Consider the following 20,141-nt stretch of genomic DNA (forward strand, 5'->3'; position numbering starts at 1 on the left):
CCCTTTTCATTCAGAGAGAACAAGCTAAAAAAAATTAAAAAATCTGTTGACATGTCACATTCGAGCAAAATGTGTTGACGGCGCTCCAACAGCAAGAGATGTTTTAAGTTTGAAGTATTCCACGTAACACGTAAAGGATGCTGTTAGTTATAGAGCTAATGTCCAGTATAAGAACTAGTCGTCACTAGTCAAGAAACTCAATTATTTATATGGTTTGTTTTCACTTGACCCCTTAAAGAGATGGATCTTTGTTTTATGACAAAACGTCGGCCTGTATGTGTGTGTGTGTGTGTGTGTGTAGAATAGTTCTAATAGTTGTGTCAGTTTTATCTGAAGGATAATGTTTATTAAATGCCCATTTATAAAGCCTCCTTTAACTATGTTTCGTGGCCACATTACTCCAAGTCCATGCTGCGTGGTAATAATCCAGGGATCTTCTCCAACACTTTGGTAAGGGTTGACTGCTCGTTTTTAAAGACTTGTTTCTCACTAAACAGCATAGTGTAATTTTCATGCCGTGTTGTGTACAGGGCAAGACAGTTTGGCAGTGTTATCTGCATGCGGTACATAAGAGTAATGACATTCCCTGCTCACTAAGCACCTGCTACCTGGGCGTGTGCTCACTCTTCAGCCGCCGGAGCTTTTAGATTTGCTAATGTCAGTGAGGAAATGGCAGCTCCTCTGTTCTATTACTTTCTCCTTGTACAGTCCAGGAAGGTTCAATAAAGCATGGCCAGTTGGGGGTGGGGGGTGGGGAAGGCGTATTTTGGCAATTTTATTGATTTCAGGTTTGTCTGAAAAGTGGGAGGGATCTTTTTTTTAACCACAAGGACTTTGCTCAGCCAGCATTGAGTAACCTTCAGATTCACATACATCTTCGTGGTGTACTTAGTCATGGTGCTTATGAGACTGTGTCTTAGACATCTTTCAAACGATCTTTATGCTTTAATATGCAGTATTGACTTTCTCAGCACTTTCCGTAATGCCTTTTCCATACAATAAATCTAAATCCAATAATGAAAGCCTGGAGCATGACAAATGCATTACTTCTTTTCAGCGTCAGAGCCTATAGATGTTGTATGTCCCTCACTCATTAAAAACTTTTCTGTGGAAAAAAAACTTTGCAGAGCTTAGTGCTATTCCAATTTGACACTCGTTTTTGATGTTGGCCACAAAGTATTGGAGGATCTGAGCAACGCTCCTCCAAGCCAAGCTTCAAACAGAGGACACACATTGTTGTTGGTTACTTTCGACATTTCCAGAGACGTCAGCAATAAACACAGCCATCAATGAAACCACCTCACCACACACTTAGGAAACAAGAAATGCTTTTTCTTCTCAAAGTAAAACCCCCTTTTTGTGCTTCTGCTCATTTCCTCAGTTATTTCCTCTCACCTTAAGAGATCTCCTGTTTTTCCCTCCAGCAATGAAACAGGTAGGTCTGTACATGACCAGGCAATTAGTTCAGCCAAGTCCTGATGTATTTTTTTTCGGTTGCTGGTAGAACTTCACAGTTCACACTATCTCTTGCTGCCAGTTGGTCTGAAGCTTTTTGGCACATAGTATAATTTTTGCAATACATATAAATTGCTTTAGCCTGGGGAATTTTCCAACACCTACGGCAGTCGTGCGATCACTTTCCTATAGATTTTTATAAGTTCCACTGAAGCCCTAGGATACCACCCACAGGCACCTACAACTAAATACTAATTTGGTCTGCATGTAGATGTAGACACAATTTTCCAGTTGCAGGCCACTATGCATATTTATTGTCTGAAAATTTTCAGAGAAAAATACATGGAGCAGCAGGGACTCTGACAGACAAGGCCAAAAATGCCAATACATCCCTGTCCCCAGGCAAGACAGTTTCAATAATATATCAGATCAATAGGAAAACAGGTTGGAAAACAATTAAAATAAGAGAGACTGTAAGTTGGTGAAGGAAAGAGGAGCTTTCAGTGAGTCACACAGCCAATAAGTAATTATACACACAGATATAATTCATGTTCCAATGTAATGAACCTCAAAACATCCAGCAAATTTTATTAGAACGTACATTGGTATGAAATAATAATTGAAATACATGGGATTCATTGATAAAGTGTTATTGATAAATCCCAATATATTCACTGTTTTCTTTATATTTAAATTTTTTATCTAAAATTGCATTAGTAGAGACTGGGCAGAAAATGACATTTGTAGCGTGTAATTGGATTTAAATGAGTACACTGACCTCCCTGGTTTGGCAAGTGACTTCTCCTTAAAAAAAAAAAAAGATGTTTCTCTGGCTCCCTTTTTCTTTTCACTGTCATTTCATTTTGCAATCATTTCCATACTGCATTGAAATGCTCATTACTTGAGATTACTGCCACTGCATCGTTTTAAAAGACCATTCCCACATGCACATGCAATGCCCCAAGAGCACAGGTACAGCATTCCAGCATAGAGAACATGGTGTTGGGACTACTGCAGCGGTGCGATTAATCAACCTGTGGCAGCATGGCAAAGGGAATGATCCAAAAATGACAGGAGTGTCACACTGGCATCCTGTTCCCTTGGGACAGTATAGCAGACGGATGTTGCTATCAGCCTCAATCCCACAATTCTGTTTCTTTTCTCTGGGTAATTTTGCAGTAGGCAGCAGCATGCTTTAAGAGCACTTTGGTGGGTTTCCACTTCAGATCACTGATACCAAAATGACACGTTCCTGCACACTGTTTCCAACTCACCATTCTCTCACTCCGCCTCTCTGACTTTCTCTAACATCGACTCTGTGTGTGTTTGTAGAGAGAACATTGAGCAGCAACTAAAGGCTGTTTTCACCAGCTGCTTATCCCCTACACTCTAAAAAACGCTGGGTTGTTTTTTCAACCCAAATGCTGGGTTGAGTCTGTTGTTGGGTTGATTTAACCCAATTTGGGTTGAAAATCGGTCTCGATCTGTAACCCAGCGGTGCTGGGTTGGGAACGCGGACCTGAAAGAGAGCACGCACGTCACGTCAACTACCTGGGACATCAGCGAGAGGAGCCGCCATTGTCTTTGCACCGTCTTTAGTTTCTGAGGGGCGAAAAAAAAAAAATTTCTGAAGGGCGAAAAAATTATTTTATGAGCGAAAGCCGCGGGGTTAGGAGACGGGCGGAAAAAAAATTCTGAGGCAAAAGCTGCGGGTAGAAGGACAGAGGAGAATTTTTTTCTTGCTAACTAACACTTGCTATGCTAACAATGCTTAATATCTTGCGACTGCATTGGGGCCAGCAATTTGTGTGTACTCACTCACACGGAGATAGGTAAGCTTTATTTTGCATATACAACGTGAAAGGGGGTTTTGGGGTTTAATGTTGTATTTTAGAAGTATACCTTTCTGTCTACATTTGTCTGTTTCCCTCAAGTTTGGACTTTTTATTTTAAAAGGAGTTTTGCTTGCTGCAACGAGAACCATTTTGTGGATGAACAAGGTGAGTTGTTTTCTCTATTCAAATTAGAAACTGCTGGAACATTTGTAGTTTGAAACATGCATTTAATTATGAGGTCATCTTAAGGGAACAGTGAGCATTTGATACTTGCAGCAATGTGTTTTTAGAGTAGCTCTCTACTTATCTACATACAGTTTTGTAGAATTCAAATTATTTCAATGTAGGTTTGAAAAAGTAAACACCCACTTTCAACATATGCCAGTTTTTTTTTTGCACTACTAGTTTTGTTTAAAGCCACTTTAATATGCTTTGGAAATGCAAGTACTATCTGCGAGAAGAGCACAGTTTTTTAAACGTTACAGGCTAAAATATGGAACTTATGCAAGAAGGAACTAAGCCCTTTCCTTGCTTGCATCAGGAATCATGTTTGTTCTTAGATGAGAGGAGGTTGTAAAGGATGAACCTGACATCAACCAGATGATCCAAAGCTGACCAGTGCTTTTTTGACTGAAAACCAGGTTTGTGGATGTGTCCTTTAATGTTTTTTTTTTTTCTTATTTGTTTTACATACATGATGTTCAGAGAGGTTTATTTGTGTTATAAATAACTCTGCCTGAATATAAAAACTGAGCATATTTAATATTTTTCAGGTTTACCTGGAGTTTAACAGGATTGTTGGTAGAAATTTTAAAGAAGAGTTCTTTGGTGTTCTTGATGGGTTGTGTCCAATTTTGATGGAAATTTCAAGAGGAAAACAGGTCGGATAGAAAAGCAATTAGCTGACCTGCTACATCACAACGGTGGGTTGATATTTCTCTTTTCTTCTCATAATGATATTGATGGTTAGTTCAATACATAAACTGTTCTCTTGTGGTATTTCTCTATATGGACAAATAAACTGATATAAGATTAATTTCCTTTGTTCTACATTCAAGTGTGTTTTATACCACTTTGCAGAGCACAGAGCCAACAGCCATTAGATGCCTTGTCCTGAGAGGACTTCCAATAATTCTTGGAGATGATGCATCTATGTTCTTCAAGAGCAGTTCAGTGAGTAAACCCTTTCTCCATTTGTACCATTCAAATATCAAATTGTGTAATATACCACCTACTGTCACAACATGAAAGACGCCTATATATAAACACACAAAATAGATTGTTTACAGTGCCTAAAATAAAATCACATTGAATTACAAAATCTATAATATTAGATAATTCTATACAGTTGATTGTAGACAAATTGCTGTTAACCTGCATATTCTCTTTTTGTCATGTTTCTTGCACTATGTAGAGTCTATGGAGACTCCATGGACATCCCAGTGGGAATCCTCTATTATGAGGACAACAGTTCAGCAAGCCCAGCATTGCCATAACTCAACCCCTCAAGACTGGGCATCAACCGAGAGGGCAAGGGAAGCACTCACCAACCTACCTCAAGCAATGTGCTTCTTGTTTGGCTTAACCTACGCACTTCACCTGCAGCACCCAAAGTGCTTGAAAACACGTTTACCTTCATTCAGCAGGCAATGTGAAATTAAGGTAGAAGTGAGCTACCTCCAAAGGTTCAGAAGCTGAAGAATGAGCTAGCAGGGTAAGACCCAATTATGCTTATAGCACAGCTCTTCATGCCTGATTGTTGTACAATTAATTTGCAGTGATTAGAGCAAATAGGCTTGCAGTTGTTCATTTTGTATCTGATTCTTCTTGTGCTTGATGTGTATAGTATTGTATTATTATTTTTTTTTACAGAGGGCACATTTTAGGAAAGTTGCAAGTTTATTTGGACCAAATCTGATCCTTACTGCATAGATGTTCTTAATGCCTGCTTTGTTGTGTGTTTCTTACAGATGACTCTTATATCTTAGTTTATGCATGATAAGAAAACTTTTTTTCATTACATTTACATGTCAAATTGTGTTTTTCTAAAGTTAATTTGGCTTCAATCTGATTCATTGTTACTGACTTTATTCCAGAAACACTGTGACTACAGTTTGATACATTTTCATAAAAATTGTCTTAATGTTGAGGTGGAGATGGAAAAAAAAGTCTTAAATTCATATGGACACATTTTTTACATGTTTTGTCATTAATAAAATTCCATTATTGAAATATGTATTGCTGTATAATTGTTTTTATTTTAGTAATTTTAATCACAAGTTTCTATATTAAATTTCTGACCCATTTTGGGTTCCATTCAACCCAGCAGCGTAGTCATTTTTAACTAATAGTTGGGTTAATAATCACAACCCAGCATGCTGGGTTAAACGTGTAACCCAACTTGTTGGGTCAAAATAACCCAGCGTTGGGTTGGTCCCTTTTTGACCCAGCGCTGGGTTACCAAAATAACCCAAATTGGGTTGTTTTTAACCCAGCAGTTTTTAGAGTGTAGGGAGAGCCGGCGATAGACAAAGGAAGAGGGGGGTTATGGATGACACAGTGGGAAAAATAAAGAAGCACTGGTAGTTAAACTACAGTTACGCTAAGACCTCTGCAAGTCCCACTGCACCTGAGTCATTCCTCTCCGCATTTCAACGCGGCAGGCTGTATAATCAGGACACAGTGCCTCGGAAACCACACTTATACTTTATTCCAACACAAAGCTCAAAATTCTTCATCTGAAAAATAAAAAGACAGAAATGGGTTAAAGCTCAAAATGCAGAATGCAACAGTGGGATTTATGTAACTTTAAACAGACTGAATGGAAATGAGCTGAGAAGTGGACTGAGCAAACAGCATGAAACAAAGCCTCATGGCTGTTGTGTCGTCAAAGCATTTCAATGCAAAGACTAAAATATAACACAACAAACATTACTATATTGCATCATTTTAATGCTACCTCACTGGAATACAAGGTAGTTCAGAGAACCAGCTGACTTTACAACATACATTAGTCTGAAAGCAGTATGCAGGTGTGCTTCACTATAACCGCACATGTCCTACAGAGACAGTGCAGCAATCTAATGCAATGTAATACATTTATGGATCTCAGTTTGACCTTGGTTTTAAGGTCTGTTCAATGTTGCTGCACGTGGAGTAGCATCAGTAATGTTTTGGTAGTTAAGTTTTAGAGGTAGGGGTCATTGCTATTCCAGGTTGGTTAGCAACAGAAGAATATTGCGGGTTTCAAGGTCTTTATAAGTATCTGGGTTCAGAATCACAAGGAAGCCTATGCTGGACATCTATGCAGATGGAACCAACTGTTTGGGACAAGTCATCATCCATCATAAGACACGACTGCAGAAGAGGGCGTTGTGATCTTGGAATATTTCACTTTTATCGAAATGAAGTGCTTTGCCCAAGGATCGATTAAACAGGTCTGGTTTGACTGGGCCAGCACAGTGTCAGCCCAACACAATAACAGTGACCTTCACTGTGTTTACCATGCATGTCCACACACTGCACATTTGCTGCTCAGTGATCTGGCCATAAAAATACAACATCCAGATTCAGCACCATGGACAGCTCCTCTCCAGCTTTCACTAAAGGAAAGGGAACTGGTTCTGGACCTAATGCATTAAGGTTTTAAAGAATGTTGAAATAACGTCACCTATGAATTAAATTTGAAACACAATCCAGTGGCCTGATACCTCAAGATTGCATTCAGTGATGTGCAAATTTTATGTGGTGCATCAGCTACCTTGCAACACAGGTTTCTGTTTGAAGTGTGTTGTGTGTTGTCATGTCAAAAAGTGGCAATAATCTCAATTTCATATCCTATCTCTGTATATGGAGGCCCCACCTGATTTGTCCAACAATTTGATGAATATGATTATCATCAATAAACAAGATAAAACACTTCATTACTATAGTTCCAACGCAGGTAATTCAGGTTTGATCACCCAAAAATGAGTGGGTGATCTCCCACAGCCCCACAAAAAAAATACCGCTCCTGTATCATTTACACACAGATATCTGGCTTCACACACAATGTACAGCAGCATTTGAGCAGCATCTTGAGTGGCAATTCATGCAATACACTTTCTGCCTAATGCTTAATTAAATACAAGATTCCTGCCATGCAATGAACTGTATTACTAAAATTCTAAGTGTCTCAACTCTGGACTAAGTCGTCATTTATAAAGCATGAACAAATATGTGAAACATCTGATACATCAGCCACTCAAAGGAACCCCTAATTGAGATTCAAGCACTCCATGCCTCCCCAGACTAGAGAGTTTGCCATGGAGCAGCAAAGCTTTTATTGATGCTCATTGTGTGATGCTTATCTTGATAAGGCCCTTAACACTCGTGTTTGAATGTATATATGCATTTATTTATTCCCTTGTGAATGACTTTGCTGTCGATAGTGGCTTAGCTAACCAGTGAAAAACTAGTATGTGTGTCGGTCAGGGCCACGTTTTATCCTTTGAAGGGGACTTCAGAATAAAGCTGCAGTCAGCTGTTGCTTTCTGGTCTCCATGCTGAGTTACTGGGCAAAACTCTTGAAACTCTTGTGATTTAGTAAATTCCCTAAATGTGCTCAATTGCTGAATGGGGATAGAGCCAGTTCAACCAGAGACCTCTGCTCAACCAGACTCACCCTTACAGTTCACAGGTAAAAGGTCTCCTTTGTTGTGTCAATCAAAAATGAGAGCTGTCAGACCGATTTGGAATAATCCATGTCAGTGCAAGGATGCTTTTTATTCATTTGTGTGTGTGTCTGTGTATCTGTCTGTGTGTGTGTGTGTGTGTGTGTGTGTGTGTGTGTGTGATTTGTGACAGGCCCCAAAGCAGCTCTGCATGCAAAAAGAAAACGCTTTTTGAAATCACTGTCATTCTCTTCACAGAATGAACTCAATATTATTCAGACCTATGGGTGTGAAAAAAGGGAAAATTTAAAAGGAGTCTTTCCCATGCATTATAACAACAACAATAACAAAAAAGAATCATATAATAATAACAACTGTTATTATTGTTATTATTATTATTAGTTGTAGTAGTAGTATTAGTAGTAGTAAGCACTGTGCCCATTTTGTTGTTGGTCACTAAGAAGTGGGAGGGATGGGAAATCACTGCAGCCGCTCCAGTAACCTGCAGATAAACTGATGGTGGGATTTGGAAGCCAGAGCCTCAGGGATGGATCCTCACTGGGGGTGGCTGCATAACTTCAGGGAGACAATTTGTCCTTCAGATTAATCGTGGTCTGCTCTTGGCCCTACCTGTCGGTCTCTGTCTCATTAGGAATACAGCAACAGCATCTCTAATGATGCTACATAATGCATGACGTCATGCTTTATTTACCAGCTATTTTTTTATGAGACTCCCCTGCTCTTCTTCTCCAGATGGAGATGACAGGTACGCGGCTGGTGGCAAATGTTTGTCACCCATTTCACCTCAGCAGGGTCGGAAAGCATTAGCGTAACGTTCCCAAGCGATTTATGTTGATTGAATGCACCCCTACACCTCTACTGTATCCCTCATGAAAAACATGAATAGGTAAAAAAAAAAAAACACGAATACATTAACCAAAATTAAACTGCACCAGACCTTTTCGGTTTGAAAAATAAATCTTCAAAAAAAAATCTTCTTTTACACATATTTTAAATAATGTGATTAACAATATTTATGCAAATCTGATCCAAAGAATTGTAAAATAATGACTAATTGCCCATGTTAAAAATAGAATATTTGGTAATAGGAAATGGTAAGACGCTGACAGAGAACTGGCATTTAAGCAAAAACAAACACAAACATACCAGCACAGAGGCACTAAATGCAAGGAAGCCATAAATCAAATCCAACAAGGATTGCAGGTTAAAATTTCGACCTACAGCCTGAATTTTGTTGTCATTTACAGGTGGAGTAACATCATGTGTAGCTAACTGAACACAATGGTAGTTAATGGGGTTCAGACAAATGATTTGGGATTAACAGCACATTCTTTCCAAATGCCACTATATCCTCTGTAGGCCAGAATGCCAGTGAAGGCCATCTTTCAAGTACACTATATCCTGAAATGTTTTCTTTCCCCCTTTACACTTATCAACTTATCTTCTATATGCTAAGTTAAGTTAAGAAGATCCTACATAAATTCCAACATTAACAATTAATGGAGTTAATAATTAATGGATAAATAACCCTATCTCAGTTTTCCAGGCTTTGCACCAGGTCCCTGGTTAGTGTATTACAAAATCATTTACACTTCACATTTGCATGAATATTGTACATTTTTGCTTTGTGTTGAAAATGCATAGAATGAATAATGAACAAACCCCCATGTGTAGCCATTCCATTTTCTCCACTACACCTTCAGGCAGATAAGCAGTGTCACTGGAAATTATGGCTCAACAGTTGCCTTTTAAACACAAAGGCAGACTGTATTTTTGCTATTCAATGCCAATTTCCAAAAATGCTAGGGTTCATTTTATTACCCAAGAGTAATTGCACTGTGAAAATACTATAGGAACACAAAGAGGTTAGTCACTATGTGCAGTAAATTGTACTATGTATTACCCTGTTTTTCAGCAATAATTACACTCTGTGTAACTTAATGTCTTATTTCAGATGAAGAAAGCTCTAATCAGTCATCACTTTGAAGTAATACCAGAGGCTCTCTGTTTGGACACCGTAGCAGGATTTAGAAGCAAGAGAATGGAATGACAGCTCACTGGATGTTCACTGTGAAAAGTAGTCATGTTTCACTGTGCAATATTATACTAGGCTACATTGTGCAATGCTATGAAATGCTATATTGTGCCAGGGGTGTGGTACAAACCCATTTTGTTGCCATCGACAGTTACTACATAATATGTATGTAGTGGGAAAAATCACCTTTACAGTTTTGAAGAAGCCAGAGGAAGCTGAACAAAGATAAAATGTTTTCCTTGACTTCATACTCACACTCATGTCATATCTTGTTTTTTATTTGCTCTTTGATCTTCTTTTTTTTTCAAATATATTCAGTGCAATTATTCATCCTTCTCAGTCATGTTCTTTATCATTCCTCATCATTAAAAGCACAGCTCTAAATGTGTCATAAAGTGGAGCATGATAAAGGCATTATAACACATACTCACCATTTATTTAGCGCTCACTGGCCAAGTCGCACACTCTGACACTGACAGCAAACGCGATCCGTAACAAAGCTGCAAAGATTTAACAGGACCCCTTGTATGTCCACCTGGTTAGCATATATATTGGATGTTCGCTAACAGCAGCTCGCTTCCCTTTTCACTGTAATGTAAAGTGAGACTTCATCTGCCTTGCATTCACACGATCCAGTCTTATGTAAAACCAAATCAGTGTTAACCCTATGAGCCGAATACTTGGCACAAGCATGGCACAAATTCAGTCTTGATAGGCTAATGGCTTTTTTTGGCAAGGGGATGGATGGGTGAAATAGAAAAAAAAGAAGAAGAAAACTAGTAAAAAGCTATGTTTTGTAACATAGACGATGCTATGTGACGGTTGGGGGAAGGAGGGTTTTTTTTTTTTTTAGTAAAAGATAAAGAGGCATCTGCCTTGTACAAGTCAATTAATATCAAAGCAATTTTGCTTTAACTGCTGCAACCAGGGAGAATTTGACTGCGGGTGGTGTTCTGTGCAAACGGCCCGGTGTAGTTTCATCAGATCGCTAAGCTCCATCACTCACACCTATCAAACCCTCTTAGCATCAAAAAGGAACAAGTTTGCACTAATAACTTTGGCTTTTTTTTTTTAGGGGAGAGGGAAATATTGTCTGCTGAGATGTTCCTTCTTCAGAGTTTTAATTCCTCTATGATTGAGATAACACACAATTTCATTATCTGTGCACAGTTATTGTAATCAAAGGCCCAGTAGGAGTCACGATGCCACCCTTTAAACAAGTGATTTATGGTCTTCGCAGCGGCGTGCAAATTAAACAAAGCCTAATCAGCATCCCCTGACAAGGATCACAGATGCACCATGGGTAGAATGTAATCGCAGGTGCACCGGCAAAGTGCAATGTCGCAAATCTGTGACCCCACTGGGTCCAGGCAATCATCTCTGTCCCCCGCATGACATCCCCCTGCCAGCAGCTGACTTCCGCTTTTTTTCTCCCCGTCAAGGAACACTGGAGACAAACAACATTTGTTCTAATTAGTGTTTTTCATCTCTCAAACAACTACAGTGGGTGGGGCAGGTGTAGAACAATACTTTATTGTCACAAAAAGTCACAAAACCCTGTTTCATCTACTTCAAATAAAATGCAATGTAGAATGTTGATCAATAATTAAAATCAAATTGTTATGTGCACTACACGCTGCTGAAAATCTGTATTATTAATATAGGTTCCTTACGTTCTAAAATTTGTCTTCTGTACTAGATCACAAGTTGAGTTTTATAGCATTGGCGTCTTTAAGAAAAAATATATATTTTCAATATATACATTTGATCATTATGATTAGCAGCAATTTGTCAGTAAAATGCCAAACGAGATAATGGCATTCTACCAGGACCTGTTCGGAATGTACTGATTTGAATGTCTAAGTAACTGTAAAAAGTTTGTCAGGAGGTTCATTTCATCACAAAATGCCACAAATGCCCCTCTGGTTCTAACCCTTGATGTCTGTTGGCACCGCCTTGTTAAACCTAATCACCACTGGAGAGAATTAATTTAATGTGATCTTTCTGTCAAATGCTGTGGGTATCAGAATGCTTTTGGCCATACAAAACCACACACACATTTCACTGAGAGCACACCAACATAGTTTTACTGTCCACGCTCGTAAACCAGACCCCTTATATCCTAAGAGATCGCAAGGCCCTTTCGATTCTGAGACACATCACCGTACTGAGATTGAGTTTGGGAAAGAGTGAAAAACAGATTTATTGGTATGGAAGAAAACATCTCGTCTTCTGCATAGACTTGGCCTCACATAAGAAAGAAGAAAAGACAGACTCAGTGGAGACTCACAGTTGTCGTTGTCACGGTTGAGGATGCAATATCCACTTTACGTGACCAGCTGTCTATTGCACTGACACACATGATAGTTGATGGGTCATGACACTTTACATGTAGGCACAGATCAGCCATAACATTATGATCCTTGGCAGGGGCACTGAGTAACACTAATTGTGACATTAAGATGGCCCTTTGCAGCGGGTAAAATACAAGCATCTGAGTGAATTGTGATGGCTAGATGGCTGGATGGCTTTTTAAGTGGTACAACTTGCACAACTGGTTGCTGCCAAATACTTTTTTTGCCCCACTGTATATGAGAGATGTCTTCAAAAGAAAAATGATAAATCAGCTTTATTAGGCAATTAATTACATTAAACCTGTGGCTTACACAGACTACAACTATAATGAAGTTGTCACACTAATTATTACACTCTATGCATGTTTGTACACGTTGAGCCATGAAAAGTGACATTTACTATTTGCAGAGTGTTAAAAAGGTGCTCCTCATTATTGTAATTTGTTGGCTGATGTTCCTTCGCGTGTGGTGGACTACTCCCAGCAGTAAATGATAGCAAGGGAGGAAAAATATGTCAGGGCTCAACTTCTACAAGGTGAAGGAAGAGGAAAGAGCAGGAGAACTGAAGAGGGTGAATCGTTTCCTGTGTTGTGCTTTTGAGACCACAGCCATAGCTTGGTCTACCCCACTCACCCTAGAAGGGTTTTTTCTTCAGTTTTAGAGCTCCATTTGACATTGGCTGCACCAATGCCCGGTCCTCCCAAGTCAAACCTCCGCTCTGATTCTAATTTCAATAACAACTCACCATTCACACAGCTGAATGAGCTTAAAACTCCCTTTTAACATGTGCATTGTACGTATGGCAACTCTCTGACTGCATAAAGAAGGAAGACTCCCGCCATCTCGCTGTCAGGGGAAGAGTGCCTAAACCCTTTAGGTGGGTCAGCTTCGATGCCCCGAGCCGGAACGGGATGATCTGACTTGGAAATTGTTGCACTGGCTGTGTGCGATATGGAGGGCATGAGCACAGGGTGGAAGCTCCTGTGGGGTTTGAGGAGTTTGACGTGCCTGTAACGAATGGTTTTATGCAAAGCTGTGGCTTCCAGACTGCAACTAATGACAGTATATGGGAGGCGTCACGGTGATGGGAAATCACTCAAAGACTCCTTTTTTAAAAATATTCAGACGCATACAAAAGAGCAAGTTTGGCAAATGGAACCTCATGGATGTGGTCGGTTAGTGGTATTAGCATTCTCTGCATGCTTTATTTTAACATTCCCAGAGAAACCCCAAATCTGACCCACAGAAATAAGATCCACCAAGTTAGAGCATAGAACTATGATTGGAAGTAGATTCACTTGACTTTTTTCCCTCAGCTCTTTCAGGCTCCTTTCTAGAACCAAGAATATAATTAGATTAATGCTAGAGATTTATGCTAAATTGTCATGTGAGTGTGTGTGTGTGTGAGTACAGGAAAGTGTTATGAACAAAAGAGATGAAACTAAAAACTGAGCATCTCACCATTTCCAAAATATACTGAATGAAATAACAGATCGTGGGCATCTGTGCAGTTAGGCAGCACTTATTGAGTGTTTAACTTTACCGTCTTTACTGCATTAGATTGCTGGCTTGTCAGGGTGTCTCTGTCATTTATTACCATTGTGGTAGCAGAATGCTGGGAATAATTGCTCAATGCCAAATTAAGAAATTACACACCATTAACAATAATGCGTATCGCAATGTCACTTCATCAAAACGTGCTTTGAATATGAGCATTCAACAAGAGCAAACGTGTTCATTAATTACTTAATTGAGTGTCTATATTTTAGCAAAGCCTTGATTCCAAGTTCTCACAGCGTCTCTTCACAAGCTCTCCTCACGGGGATAAAAAAAAAAAGATATTTAAGAAAGTGTTTAGAAAGTGAGATTTCTTTTTTTCTCTCTCATAGAATCAAGGATCTCACATTCCCTTCCACAGAAAACCCATTAGAAAGACTAATTACTGGGATGATTCAAATAAAGTACATTTCCAGCCAACACCCAAAACCTGCCCATGCCCTGTTTGGCCAGTGCTTCTTGTGTTACAGATTAAACTGAAACCCGTATGCACAATTCTTGAAGGAATTTAGTGGCATAACGTTTCATTCATGGCATTTAGCAGATAGAGATTTACGGCAACTACGACCCTACACGGCATACATGATCTCCATCATCTACATCAAACTGAAACAAATGGTATATATGTGCAGATTTCGGTGTATATTGATCATGCAGGTATAATATACTGTTGCTAATCTACAATGTACATCAATATGTTTCAAACAATATTATATGGGTTCAGTGGTGGCCTAACTTTTAAGGAAGTGGCCTCGTAATCAGGAGGTTGCCAGTTGGAATCCCGGCCGCCACTGAGCAAAAAAACGTCCCCACACACTGCTCCCTGGGCACCTGTCATGGCTGCCCACTGCTCACCAAGGGTGATGGTTAAAAGCGTTTTTTTTTTGTGCACCGTGTGCTGTGCTGTGTATCACAGTGACAATCACTTCACTTTCACTATTAACCTAATGTATCTTAATGCATATATGGGAGAGATTACCTACTTGCATTTGTTCTGTCCACTAGCAGTATCTCTCCCATGAAGGAATGCGTGAGTGCTTTGTGTTTTGTATTGGCCCAAATGCCCAACTTATGAAACAATAAAGTTTGTCATGCACCTCTCTGACTGTCACACATTGCATTACATTTAGCTAACATCTGATCCGAATCGGCCTGCAGTCACTAATTACAGGATCTTTTCCTTAAGAGCAACCCCAGGTTAAGTGGCTCATAAATAAGGCAATAAATAAGAGTTTAACATGCAAGCGTGGATTGTTAATTTTGTTGCATGCTAGACAACTGTTATCTGATGTCTTTAAAGACCTTAAGAACTGGCAGCATGTCTACTTTAAATGTAGTAATGCATTATTACAATACAAAGATAACTAAATTTAATTAAATGGAACTGCCCATGGTACTTTGTCTTTATGATTTAAGGAACTCTGTGTGTGTGTGTGTGTGTGTGTATGTGTGTGTGTGTGTGTGTGTGTGTGTGTGTGTGTGTGCATGTGTGTGTGTGTTTGTGTTTGTGTAAAAAAAAAGCACACACAAAATATGCATATGTGTCCCCAATCATTTTATGAAAATAAATGAAGACAAAATTACAAAGAACTTGGCTGATCCAGTGGATGATTCACCAAAATAAGAGAGCCCAAGGCAGAGACGACACTTTGTCGTGCTGAAATTCCTGCCTGTGCATATTCAGAGCGGCTCAATATATTTAACGGCTGGGGGATGAGATGTGTGATTAGTGTTTTTTTGGATTTCTGCCTAACCAGCGCTCTGTCACTCTTTTACAGTTTCTCCTCATCGTCCAGCTCTCCATCTGCCTATTTATCACCCTCATTTTCTCATGTAACCCTGCCTTATTTAACATGGGTTTGTCAGCCACACACATACACACTCATGGTAATGTATCCAGCAGGCTTTTTTATTCTACACCACTTTACATTTTCACAAACATTGTACTCATTTCGTCAGAATCAGAGGGAAAGAGAACCGCCGTGAATATAAAATAAATCTGGCATCTGGGCTGAAGCATTAGGGTCCCAGCAAGGGCTCCTCAGTAGTGTGTAGTCTGCTCATTTCCTCTTGTGGAGTTGGACAAAAAAAATAGGCCAAATTGTAATTCCTGAATAGTGTTCTCCTTTCAGTACAGGAAACAAAAATATCCACGGAGGTTTTGTGTTCCTCTCTAGGCCACCGCCTTCACTTCACAACCTCCACCACACTTTCACCTCCCCTGCCTGCCTTTTCGTTGCTCACCGCAAGGCTGGATGCCTCAGCTGGACCCCTGACCAGTGCTAAATGGTTAGCCTCAGCCCCCCATCCTTCCCCACCCCTCTGGCCAGTCCACATTTTACACAATGAAGCTTACAACAGCCATTAAACAGCCAGATGGGAGGAAGCCTCCTGCCAGGCCTTAAAAAAATGTTTTGGCTGACCTTGTGAACCTTTCCGTTCTGAAAATAACCACAAAAAAAAAAAGACACAGCGATACACCAGCACGAATTTTATTAATCTGTCATTGCTTGCATCTCTCTATTGAGTCCCCCTTCCCTTATCACCCCAAAGGCCTGTGAATCTGGCCGACTCGCAGCAAGTTGCTCTGTCTCCCCTCTTGGTAGTAAGTACATGTAAATAAATAAATAAGCAAAAAAAAAAAAAAAAAGGTGAGCTCTGACATTTTCGAACGCAGCCACAACATCTGTAATTGGTAATGAGGAAGAGATAAAAGACCAGCACACAAGCAGGCTTCCTTTTCCAATGTTAAGTGCCCTGGGGATAGGCCCAGCATTCAATTAATGATCCAGTCCGCAATGAACAAGGTTGGGAGATAATGCCATGTGAGGAATATTGTTGTGCATGAATAGATCGAAATTCCTTGTGGACGCCCTTCACATTGAGAAAACTGGATCCATCTCTTGCGTCATATTTGCACATGCTCTGTACATTCCAGGTAGCCACATGCTCAGTGAGAGACCATGGATTAGCAGGAAAACCATACTTGATTCTGGACGACCTTGTGGACACAGACAGCAGACTCAATAATAACACAGGCTCTATAAAAAGGGTCACTTAGCTTAAGGTGACAAGCTGCTAATATTCCTTCTGGGCAGAACCAGGCCATTTCTTCAAAGACTGAGAGATGGCAGCAGACTATCAAGGTCTGATGGGTCTGACGCCATGTGACTTGTCCTCAATAATGATGTCATTTTCCTGCATGGCAGGTGCTCTCACCCAGGGTGAAGTTTATGGCCCCTTCTGTTCTTATAGCAGGAACTCATAATACAAAGCAGCGGGGCCATCACACACACAGAGAAATGTTGGTTTCATTTTAATCAGCCCTGTTTGATTAACTCTGTCACACCTGTCATTTACACTCCACCGCAGGGCAGAGCAGAGGTCTGGAAAGTTCCTGAAAGTAAAAACCTGTAGAGGACGCTAATGAGCAGAAAAGTTGCCTTAATAATTTTTTGGGTTTGTTTAATTGATGAAGTTACACACAACTGGTGATACATATTTATTGTATAAGTATGTGCATTTTGTATATCACCTTTTCTGTAGGAGGTTAAGAGGAAAACCGTCCCTGGGGCAGTTTTTTCTTTTTATGGCTTCCTCAAGTGGACTGACTCAAGCAGCAATGACAATGAGGGCAAGCAAAACAGTAAAAAGCTCTTCTCTAAAAACGAGAAAAAAGAAAAGAAGGGGGACAACATCAGTGAAATCTTAAAATGAAAGGTGATCTCATGGGCTTCACACAATTTCAGGAATAACTTCAGCCCGAAAAATCCTCTTCATTTCAAACAAGTCCAAAAGAGAAGTTATTAAAAAAAAGCACCACAGAAATATTAATAAGGGGGTGAAAAGCCACTCAAATAGACAACCATCTGTGACACAACCAAGAGCCAATGACTCATCTTATAAAATTCTGATGGATTAAAATAAACATGAGTGGAATCATTAACATCATGATAGAATGAATGTGGAGAAATATGGGGCATTACCATAACCTGGCAAGATGGGTAAAAAATTAGAGTAGCAGGTCATTTTGAGTGTCTTCAAAATGTTGAATCCGAGATCCCTTAAGGGAAATCTGGCTTTCCAGTTGTCCATTGTTTATAGTCAAGGCTTAAGTTTCATTTTCATTTTTAAACTCAAGATTTATGGGTTTATATTGATTTTGCTCAATTCAGAAATTGAACTTGGTGTCAGGTTCCTCATTTTCTTTCAAGGTCCTCACAGGAATTATCTCCTTAACAAGCTAACCTTGGGATCTTCATGGACAAGGTTCTTCACAGCTGCTTTTGTGTCAGTGATCATTGTACAAAGCACAAAACAAGGCATCTTTCCATCCTGCCTTAGCAATCTTTGGGCTACACACACTCAAACAGCTATGGCTAAATCATGTAAAATTCATTTCTATCCAGAGGTGTCAGAGCAAACCACAAAACAGAGGAAAAAGCACAGCACATGCCGTACAGGCAGAACAAGCAATTCTCTATGGTGTACCAATAAGTGAAATACAGGTCTCCAAATTAAATTATTGGAACCAAGCCCATGTTCCTGCCCACCTCTGAAGGGTCACTGCATTGATAAAGCCTGCAGAAAACCTTTTCTCTCGATATAAATCGAGCCTGGAGCTCTTCCTGGAAGCTGGGTGTCTAACAGCATTGGTCTGAAAATGCAGGGGCTTTCAAATGAAAACCCTCAAAGCATTTAAGTGAGGAAAGGTAACATTATCTTTCTAATTCTACATTTTTAATTTGCAAAATATATTGGTAAAATGGTGAACAATAATGAAGTATGGTTGAGTAATTGCTAGAGAGCAGGCATATTGAGGGCTAATTAAATTACCAGAAGTTTATTGGCTTAAATGGCCAATCATAACAGTTAAGCAAGTCAATTGAACATTAAGTACTAACATAATGAGAGAGCCTGGGAAATAAGAGAGCAAGGGCCGGCAATGTAGCACTTGGTGAGTTGTATGCTCTCCCATTTCAGCAAATGCGCCCTGTCCAAACAAAACATTTTCATTTGTTATCATCTTCCAGAAAAACTGGACAAAAGGCTGTTCTTTCCTGACAGCATGCATACACTGTCAGTAACCCGTTCATAGCATAACTCAACAGAGCAAATGGCAATGCACTGATCATACACAACTTTCCATTGTCTCTCCAGCAACAGCAAATCCTCAGCATGATGCTTCTAAGCCTCCCTAAGCTGCTTGCACTGTTTTTTGGGGTTTTTTTTCTGTGATATTTTGTGGGAGTGCACCACCCCCAAACTGCTGCTATTGGCAAATTGCTAAATCATAAACAAAAAAAGGCATCCTGTCTGCAGTCTTAACCCCTTAACCACAGGAATCAGCAGCATGCACAGCTCATCTTTACGTGACAGTAACTATGTGATAATAACGCACCGATCTAAATCTAAAAACACTCTCAAACCTTCTCTGCCTCTGCATTCCAGTGGATTGGAAGCGAAGTGATGCCGGGAGGCTGCCCCGAGAAGCGCTCCGCCTCCACTCTCCCGGCTTGAGCGGGAGGACAAGCTGGGGCGTGCGGTGACTGATGAATCCTGGGTAATTGAGTTTTGAGAAGACCTGCTCCCACTCTGTCTTGTTTTCCCTTGAAAGAAAAAGAGATGTCGGCGTATCACTGCGGCTGCCAAACTGCCACTTCCTTTGCCGCGCATCGAGCACTCGGCTGAGGGATCCCACCTGTCAGAATCTCTCGTAAATGAAGCCATTAGGTGAGGACAAACTTGAGTAACCATCAGCAACATCCAGGAGTAGAAATAATGATGCACCATAACACAATAACCATGCACTAAATCCAGAATATAAATTAAATTGAGCACACAAGTCAGTGTATTAATTAAGATCGATTCAGTGTAGCACTAATAAAGAAATGTACAAGCTTTAAAGGCCAAATTAAAATAATGGACCTAGAACTAGGTGACTTGACATAAAATATCACTATATTATGTCACTGTATTAGTGCAGACTACATGGTAACAATATTGATTACAACATTCAATATTGTATAATAATGTCTGGACCACAGATGCAAGATGATGGCACATTTTTCGGTCAATACAAAATGCTATAAGGTATCATGTGAACTACACTCACCCTGAAATTGACATTATTCAACCTAGAAAAAGGCATTTCAGGCCTTCATGTAACATTAGGAGCTCGCATGGCTACCTCATGTCAGAAGTGTTGCATAATTCCTTAAAACACCTTACG

The 20,141-nt window shown here is 39.8% G+C and overlaps 1 protein-coding gene across 3 annotated transcripts in view; it reads right to left on the reverse strand.

Moving 5' to 3' along the window:
- Positions 1 to 20,141, reverse strand: part of sgcz (sarcoglycan zeta) — a 185,065-nt gene that overhangs the window by 103,978 nt on the left and 60,946 nt on the right. Inside the window, exon 2 of one of the 3 annotated variants that reach the window (XM_028975812.1) lies at positions 19,339 to 19,518. The exons of the other annotated variants lie outside the window; for them this stretch is intronic. Coding sequence (XP_028831645.1) covers positions 19,339 to 19,518 — 180 coding nt within the window. The remainder of the gene's footprint in view (positions 1 to 19,338; positions 19,519 to 20,141) is intronic. 3 annotated transcript variants of the gene reach the window in all.

The sequence above is a fragment of the Denticeps clupeoides genome, chromosome 4 (assembly GCF_900700375.1).
Source record: "Denticeps clupeoides chromosome 4, fDenClu1.1, whole genome shotgun sequence".
Lineage (NCBI taxonomy): Eukaryota > Metazoa > Chordata > Actinopteri > Clupeiformes > Denticipitidae > Denticeps > Denticeps clupeoides.